Source organism: Myxocyprinus asiaticus, chromosome 36 (genome assembly GCF_019703515.2).
Source record: "Myxocyprinus asiaticus isolate MX2 ecotype Aquarium Trade chromosome 36, UBuf_Myxa_2, whole genome shotgun sequence".
Lineage (NCBI taxonomy): Eukaryota > Metazoa > Chordata > Actinopteri > Cypriniformes > Catostomidae > Myxocyprinus > Myxocyprinus asiaticus.
The window spans coordinates 18,188,275-18,198,093 of NC_059379.1; the positions used below are offsets into that span (position 1 = coordinate 18,188,275).

General features: G+C 37.7%; 1 protein-coding gene across 1 annotated transcript in view; it reads left to right on the forward strand.

The window, feature by feature from the left end:
- Positions 1–7,585, forward strand: part of LOC127427263 (melanopsin-A-like) — a 67,025-nt gene extending 59,440 nt beyond the window's left edge. Inside the window, exons 10-11 of the mRNA XM_051674753.1 lie at positions 1,938–2,003; positions 2,386–7,585. Coding sequence (XP_051530713.1) covers positions 1,938–2,003; positions 2,386–2,571 — 252 coding nt within the window. The 3' untranslated portion in view covers positions 2,572–7,585. The remainder of the gene's footprint in view (positions 1–1,937; positions 2,004–2,385) is intronic.
- Positions 7,586–9,819: the final 2,234 nt, after the last annotated feature.

Here is a 9,819-nt window from a genome sequence, read left to right on the forward strand (position 1 = left end):
GTCAAGGACATGCATGTTAATATTAATGCCCTTAATCAAACTCCTTCTCTAAACCTGACCAATTGGTAGAGTGTAAAAACATGACAGGAAGCTGTTATGTGTGACAGAAGCAAGTAATTGTTGCGTATTAGATGACAACAATGTCCAGCGACGTCATTGGCTGTTGTAAGGGTTGTATGAATTCATACAAGTGCAGTCTTACGATATTATAAGAATTTGCCAAATTTAGAAAAGTCGTACGAATCCTTACGATTTCGCTGTGAGAGGGTGTTGTTCTTTGCCTTTTGACTGTACATTAATTAACGTTGCATAGTAATGCTCATGGTTTTCGAGTGCATGTTACCTGTCCATCTGCATATTTTGTCTAGCTTCTGCCAAGTGACAGAGGAGTTTGCACCAAAATACAGTACCTCTGTCAAAATAATAGAGTTTGATTGGACACAATGCCTCTAACTTGTTTTCTCCCATTTAAAATTTGACACTTTTTTACTTTAATACTATTTATTTTGCAATCCTAAATGCACTATTATATGGTTAGTTGCATTTTATTTTTTGCATTTAGCATTGTTTTCCCCTTCTGTCTGCGACCCTAGCAGACCTGCAATCTATTTTTGGGTCGCAACCCTTCAGTTGAGAACCACTGTTTTACTACAATGAAAGTAATAGACAGATGCAGTCACTCCCTCTAGTTAATGGAAAGAGACAAATCCTGCTTTTTACCATGCAAAAGGATCAATAGTCTAACATTGTTTTTGTTTTTACTTAGTGCTGAGCTTAATGCCTAGTGTACACTAAAGGACTTTAGTGTTTAGTGTAAGCTCGTCTCCTTTGATGTTTTGAGTCGGTGACCGGTCAGTGACCGGTCTGCAACAAAAAGTCTCAGATCTCACGACAAATGTTCTTGTTGTGTGCGCACTACTGCGACATGCCCTGACTCGTTCCAGACACCAAGACAGATTTCAAAACTCCTTGAAATCTAGATGTCTTGTCATGTGTGAGCACTGTCCTGACGAGCGAGAGACTGGTAGTGACCAACAGCCAATGAGGAGGGGAAGGTAGGGGGAAGCGGGAGCTCAAAAACAAAATACAACTTCAACGCGCATACTATTTTCCAACCACTGTCTCATCCAGGTTTTTCCGATCTTTTTCTTCTTTTTGTGTTCTGTGCACATAATCGCACAAACGAGCGCTAGTTCCTCCATGCTGTTTATAGACACGTTCGCGTTGCTGTGTGAGTTTGCGTGACAACTTCCAGATACTTCCTTAAAGCTAGTCGGTGACGAATGCTCGTGTAGCTGACACACCCAGTCATATGGAGAGTGCACCAACACGACCGAAAACAAAAGACTGAGAGTCATGTAGTGTTTGCAGGGCGCTGACTGTGAGTCCTCTAGTGTACACTCGGCATAAGTTTCCATCACAAACTCCCCAATTGTTTCATATTTTGAAAAAGTTTATTAATACTACAAGTTTTAAATTAACAGAATACAAATCAAATCTATTTCACTACTAAAGGGTGCTGTGAATATAATGTGAATGCAGTGGCATGGGAGATGTACAGTAGATGCTATGGTGTGGGTCAGTGTATAGGATGTGTATTTAAAGAGCAGACCTAAATAAGGGTCCATTACATTGAGATTAAGGCAGCTTTAATTCTCCTGCCTTAATCTGGTGGTTTTAGAGAGATAATCACCTTAAACAGCAGCTTATCCTGGTTCATCAAGCTCAAGATGAATAGCATAAGTGCGTCCACTGGGTGGCACCTTCTGTTCTGCCCTTCCACCTCTCTCTTTCAACTGGTTAAAGTCCACTGCTGACCATGTGCTAGCATAAACTCTGATCTTACCTTTGAACAAGAATGCAAAAAAAAAAAAAAAAAAAAACTTTCAGAATCTTTCTGGTTAATTGCATTTCTATCATTCCTCTCTCCCTCCCAGATGGTGACCGACAAAGATGAGACCTCCATGGCCGAAGTCAGCTTATCCAGTTGTCTGACATCCTCTGTAAGTGCACCAAATTGATTTTACACCATGCAGTTCCAGTGAAGATATATGTACCCATTTTTAATCTATTTAGCAAAAATCAGTGTTTAACTGTCGTGGAAATGGTGGAAATATCAGAGAATTGTTGAGCTGGGAGAGAAGACAGGAAACAAACTTGCCAGTGACTGCAAGCACAAGCACTGGTTCAGAAAGTGAACTGTTTTTTGAATTATCTTAATTTGGGGACTTTTTTATTAGAATTTAAATGTGATTAATTGTGATAATTGGCATATCATGTAATTTCTTTTTTTCATTGATTGACAGCCCCATTTAACTGCTATTATTTCTCTCTCTCACTACTTCTCTTCATTATTCTCTCTGCCTTTTTCTCTTTCACATTAAGCCGAATATGTTCTCAGAGAAAGCTGAGCTGAAAAGACCTTTGGCTCCAGTCCCTTCCATCGTTGTGACGTCAGAGTCCAGTCCTGCCCTCCTCTCAGTAGGGTGTATTGGCTGCTCCTCCAGACAGCTGCCAGGTGGTTCGGTGGAGGTAGCCACAGTCACTATGGAAGCTCCTGGCATTGACTGAATACAAGCTGCACTACCCTGCACTACCACTGACTTTTGCTCTACTTCAGGATACCTTCTCAACAGGCTCTTGGTCATCTGACTTAACCCTTCCTCCTTTTTGTCAACATGCTTTTACACAGGGCTCAAAATATGAACCTGCATGCAGTAACAACTCTGACATCCGCAATTTATCTGTGCAGTGTTTTTCTTATGCTTTTGGCTGTATTGAGGTGGAAACAAAGCCACAGCTGGATACAGGGTGAATAGGGTCTATATTCCCTTCTCGTAAAACCATCTTCACCCAGCCTAAGCTGGTTAGGCTGGTCTGTTTGCTGGTTTTAGAGGGGGTTTAGGCACTTGCCAACTGGTCAGGATGGGAGACAAGCTGGCCAGCCAGCTAAATCAGCTGAGCACCAGTTTGGTCAGGAGACCAGTTAGACCAGCTGAAGACCAGCTTGGCCAGGCCGGGAGACCAGCTACCCACAGCGAAGACCAGTATACCAGCTTAGACTAGTTTTTGCTGTTTTTCAACAGCAGAGCAGAGTTTTTACAAGAAAGCAGGGTCAGTAGGGTTTGAGCTGCTTTTAGTGAAGCAGAGATGATCTCTTCTTAAGGAAGGGATGACCCTTGGACTCCTAGAAGAATTTTTTTGAGCCAGGCAAAGCTGACGGCCTATGATGGTCCTGCAGAGGAAATGAACAATGAACATTTCAGTTGTGGAACTGGCTCTGCTCTGAATATGAATGGTGATACAACACAGGCTTCCTCTTTAGTGATCTGCTTCATCCAGGGTATGTAGTAGGTTGTGCTGTAGGCCATATGAATGAACTGTTCCTTACGTCTGCACAAGTTCAAAAGCAACACATCGTCCATGACCTGAAGTTTTGAAGGTCCAGTTAATCTTAATATCTCCTTTTGTGCTTCACGGAAGAAGGAAAGTTATATGGGTTTGGAACAACATGAGTAAGGGTGAGTAAATGATGACCGAATTTTCACTTTAGGGTGAACTAATCCTTTATGACTTTTACTAAGTAGACCTTTTTTCTGTTTCTTTAAAGGTGAAATGTGTAATTTCTTTGTCACTTTGGACAAACTGATAATCCTGCCCCACACTCACACCATTGGTTGAGCCAGTGTTGCAATGCCAGGCTGGATGGGATGCTCAAACAAACAGAGCAATGTTATGAAAGTGCCACAGTGTTTACACTTTTGGTGGAATCAACCTATGAATGGCTTACTGTAAAGTTGTCTACAAGTATATACAGTATATTACTGGACTAGAATACAACATGATCACACAGGAGGTCAGCATGTTGTTTCCAATACTTCCAGTACCCTAGGATCAGCAACATTATGCCGACTCCCTGACAAGGGCCATGTTTACCTTCCCGTGTGGTGCGGCCAGAAGTGTGTTGCATCAGCATTGTGGGAGACCATGGTTTCGGATCCCAAGTTGAATACACAAAGAAATTGCGTTCACTTAATCAGTGACGAGCACGATTCAGAGGTTGCATTTTTCCCTCTAATATTACATTTTTACTCCACTGATGGTTAGGTTTAGGTTTGGGATTTCAGTTGAGATGTAGAGTTTATAAAGCATGCATTCCTCTTCACTGTTCAGCCTGTACAGCTGAAGACAAATTTTGGCACCACTCCATGGACATTACACCTGGGAAATGGAGTTCACACATGCCCATATGCCCAACAATACTTACCGCTTTGGCCACTGCGGGCAGTGTTTCAAATTTTTAAAAGCACAGACCTATTTTAGCTAAAGAAAAGTTAACCTACTGTTTCTGATTTCACTATGAGATAAGAAATTACACACATCACCATTAAAGTACACTGGCAACATCCTCATAACAGACCAAGCATGTTGAGAACCAATGACAATTCCTTGCTGCTAAATGAACAAAATGTTTTGTTTCTCATTTTGTAAGTTATATTTGTTTTTACAGCACTGGATGATCAATGCATATATTTGTATATATGACACTGAATGTTAATATGGAAGTGTGCTCAACATAGGCTCTTTACTGTGTCATTGCCCTTGCTTTTGTGTTGTGCCATGTTTCTCTATCCACATGTGAATATTCCCAAAGTTGTAAGTATCTGTAGGCTATTGTAAAAAAAAAAAACAAAAAAAAATATATATATATATATATATATATATATATATATATATATATTTAAATGTTGTATATTCTTTATGCAGGCTACAATAACATCAGAAACCCTATAAATGTGAAAATTGTCCACCTCAATTCAAATGACTGGTCTCAGAGCCCATGGCTCTAATGAACTGTAATTTCAGATGCTTGTGGAGATGCTTTAGTGGGATTAATATGGCAGCATCTGTGAGTCCGTAGGGATTATAGGAGAACGCTTTTAACAAGATTAGTTTTGGGGAAGTGCTCAGCCGTTTGATGGGATCTATGTTCACTAGAACGTTCCATTGCTTTTAACAACTAGTGCATCCTCAAAATTACATGCATGGCCTCAGATAATGGTCTCCAAAGCAACTCAAGCACACTGTCAGCCTCTCCTAAGAGGTAAGTTTACCTTACTTCTCTGAGGTAAATATATTTGCTTCATTGATGTTTTATGATCTTCCTAGGGATGCTTGACTGCCATTCTTAAGTATAGTAAATCCTCAGATTTAGCTGTTATAAACGTTAACCAGTCACCACATAGTTTATAAACAGTCACTCACAGTTATCAAGTAGGTCAATTGTGTGTCATGCTGACTTGCATGTGATTTGTGTTGCCTGGACACCATCGCGGTGATTTAATCAAGTGCAATATGAAAGATAAGTTAGTGTATCAGTGTAAGCCACGGGGTTGTACATTAAATCTATGATTACATAGTCACATGTCTTTACATTGTCCATTCCTCTCCTATTTCCTTGCCTTCATCTTAAATGTTTCTTCACATTCTTATTTATGCATCTGTCTCCATATTATATTAATATGTGCATGGAAGAGCTCTTGTGGGATGTTTGTCTTTGTGTCTCTTTTGTATGTTATGGTGTCTTCTAGTGTATGGTATCTGTGTTCCAATTCATGCCAAAGGTGTTGAATGGGGTTCAGATCTGGGCTTTGAGCAAGCACACAATTCTCTAAATTCATGTAATTTTATGTAATTGCATTAAGATTTGTCTTCGCTGGAGTTATTGCAAAAACCAAACCTGTTAATTAGAAGGGGATATTAACTAAGATGTGTGTAGTGACTGGGGTAGAAGAGCTACACACACACACAAAGGAAAAATCATAAACGTAATAATCCATAACATACAAAATAAATGTTCCACATAGTATCCATAAACAACTCTATAACTAAAACTTTTTACCCAATGGTGGTTCCAACAGTGTTATGAGAGCTCTGTGATGAATAAACCAAAGCGTGCATAGAACATCAGTGCTGCAGTGTTAGACTGAATTTTCCAATTGTGTGTTTTGGAAACCCAAAAGACACCTGCCAGCTTCCAGTGAGCACAGTTTTCCCAACAATACAGGCAGTCAACATCTCACCACCCCCTCCAACATGGAAAGTAAAAGAGCAACTTCTGCAGGGCAATATATTGCCCAAAGAAAAAATAAATGGCTCAACTCCTTCCCTGAGACAGAAATCATTGTGAGCTTGGACATGTTGGCTGGTCAAGTGGCACAGATTAGATGGTAATAAGTGACTGCTATGCAGAGGTGCTGATCGCTGCTGTCTGTCAATTTGCACCTCAGCACACAGTAAGACCTCATTCACTAGCCATAGCATGGAGACTCAATAACTCCGTTTGCCTCCATTCATTTTCATCTATTTCTCTTCAATTCAACTAATCAGATACAGTGGCCACAGAAAATATTTAAACTCTTTTTAACAATTTAGTTACACTTAAATGCCATTGTATGAATGCCATTGCATAAGATGAAAAAATATCAAACCAAGTCTCAGTTCTCCTGAAGTTCACACAGGTGTTCTAGCAAAGTAACTGCAGGTGTAGTTCATCACATAAACCATGGACATGTTCCACAGCCAGAAAGTTTAAAATACATGTCCTAATACTTGTCTTCATTTTGAACAATATAGCTGTTGTTTTGTATTCTGAAGCCTAACAAACGTATTTTTTTTTTTTTTAAATGTGAATAATTTAAAATGAATGCCACTTGGTTTGATATTTTGTTAGATAATGTAGTTAGAACAGCACATTTTTAACCATGGCTGAAGTTTCCAAATACTTCTTGAAGCCATTGTATTTTTTAATTTTTTATTTTGTTATGTTTTCTGCACACTCACATTATTTGTTTAATAAGTTTGATGGTATGCCATTTGGTAAGCCATTTTTCCCAAAGTCTAGAAAGAGACCTTGAGCAGACTATGACTTTCGATGCAAGCAGTGGGGGAAAGCATGGCTCTGCATTTATATAACAGATTTATTCTCTCAGCCTATCTGACTGTTACAATGAGCTCTGAACAAGGTCATAAGCCCCTGGAGATAAGATTATAAAGTAAACAGTTCTATAGCGTTGACTCATTCCTTCTCAGCAACTTACAATGAAGTACATAGCCTGGATAACTGACCCAAATTAGGGGGCATCTGGGTGCTTGTCATCCTCTCAGCTGACCTTACAATGGGTCACTCAACAAATTTATTAAATGGTTCCAGATATATTCTTATAGTTCTTTTAATTTAAAAATGTACATTTCTTGCTCTTTACAGAATGCATCTCTTAATAGATCATTCTTTTGTGATGCTACATGTGTTTTCTTTACTGGTGTTCTTCATGCACAAGTTAGATGGCCAAAAGCATACTTGCAATGAATGTGTGATTTCACTTTGATTTATTGAATGATGTGCCTGAGTGATCAAAGTTAATAAATATAACATTCTAATGAGTATTTTAAACTAAGTTTGCATTTTAAAACTACATTTATGGTTATGATTTTGGCTATTACATTTTAAAATGCAGTATATGTAAAAATGTGCAATCTAGTCCAAATGCAGTTTTGTTATTTTTATGTGCTCTTTTGATGTTTTGCGGTATTTTATTTATTTTTCTAAATAAAGGTTTTACTTAACACATTTTGTGAATGAAAATGTCAAATTCTTTTGTCAATGAGAAAATAAATTCTTCCAATAGATAAAACTTTTTTTTGTTTGTTTGTTTGTTTTTAACAAGCCGTTAACAACAACTGCAATGAAAGGACAGCTGTGTATTCTGGACATGCCCTCTGCTTTTTGGAGAATACAGTTCATGGGGACATACAGTACATTTACAATAATCTTCATGTACATATTTCATAAACATTTAAACAAAATGTAAGACATGCTGCATTGAGCATGTATGAAATGCTGCTGTACAAATAGACATACAAACAATCCCTATGTAGCAGATCTAGACATGTAGAGCTGGGAAGGAGGTGGGTTTCAGAGAAACTCTCCTGGCGTGCTGCAGTAAAATCGGCTTGTCTGTATCAATTATTATCACCTGATGTCTGTGATTTCATGTACTGATTTGGATTGGACAATAGATCTCTGTATTTGTTACAGAGATGAATAATACTAAAAATACTATTTTCTAGATGTGGGTGTTACAGAACATTGAAAACATTGAATTAATTTAGGTGAGAAAATGAACTTATCTTTTAAACTTTGTCTGCTTAAAGTTAAAATTATATATGATTTAAAAAATACAATTTATATAATTATTTGATTTATTTATTTAATCTTAATTTTTTAATTATACATTATAAACTACTTATTTTAAAAAGCTTATTAAAATAAACACAACGAGTTTCTAGAAGTGGTTGCTTTAAATAAACCCACTGAAATAAACAATACTGTGAATTATATAATTATAACATTGCATAATTGAGCTGAGAAATTGAGTATCTTACCCCGTGTGGATATTACAGTGGCCTGTCTTAGAATTTTCTGCGATTTGGCTCTCCTTGTTGATTTTATTTTGTGAAGCATTGTGAAAATTCAACATCAGCATTCACAGACATTCGCATCTGGACGGGATTAGGTTTCTATGAGGATCCTTGAGTTAGCCAAAAAAATCAGTCGGCAATTTGCTCTGGAATTTTTACAGAGGTTGTGTGAGAAAAACTCAGACTTGTCAGACTCAGACGGGATTCAGATCACAAAGTACGTCTGTGAAACATGAATTTGTCAAAAAAAGGGAATTTGTATTTGTAGGCAAGACTATATGGCTATACAGAAAATTATTTTTGGTAATAAACTTGCCCTGAGAAATGTGGTCAGATTAAACTTTATGAGGTTGTTAATACAGCAAATTAGTTCATTTCACAGTTGTAAAATTGAATGGTGACATTAGAAGCATGTAAACACTGGCCTGCACGACTAAGAAGTTTAGGCTAGTGGGTTATAAAAAACACTTACCATGCCACAGTGGACAAAGAAAGAGCGTGAGAGAGAAGAGTTTGTTAGGCTGACTAGAGCTTTACTTTTACTCCTTTCTATACTTGTGGCATCAAAGAATGAGTGTGACAGGGTTCAGTCAGAGTGACCTGGCTAAATTATAACTCCCATTCTTCACACAAAAGCATGAATGGCAGAGGATGACATAGCCTGTTTGAGTGTATTGACAACATCAGCAGTCATTTCTGACAATGTGTTCCTTTCAACCAAGCTGTTGACAATAACACATGTCAGGACATGGGATTTTCTTTGATTCTTCAAAATGAATCCAGAGAGGCCAAGAGGCCATAGTGAATTTCAGTGGAACTACACAAAAATAAATACAACATAAACTTGTACTCAGGAGATTCATGGACCTATTTTTTTAAGGGGGCACCAATGGCAGATAAAACATGGTGAAATGGAGAAACGTACACTTTTTAACATCTTAGAAGTTCTCCATTCTAGTGGTACACTTTTCGTTTAGCATACAGGACTAATCAAAATAGTATCTTTTTTTTTTAAATGAACCAAGCAAATTACAACAGAACCTGACAGCCAATGAATATCATACATTTTTGTTGTATGGAAAAGTACAGGAAAGGAAATTTTGACATTTTGATAATAACTACTTTTGCATTCAACAGAAAACAAAATAAATAAATAAATGCGAATGACGAGGATGGGTGGATGAGGACATAATTTTCAGTTTAAAGCAGATAATTTGTGGAAGGTGCTACTCAGTTTGACTGACCAAATTTAGATATGTAATGTGAACAGCATTTTAGACAAACACTTTTTAACAACAACAATTATGCAACTTAATTATTTATTTTGGAAGTTGCATT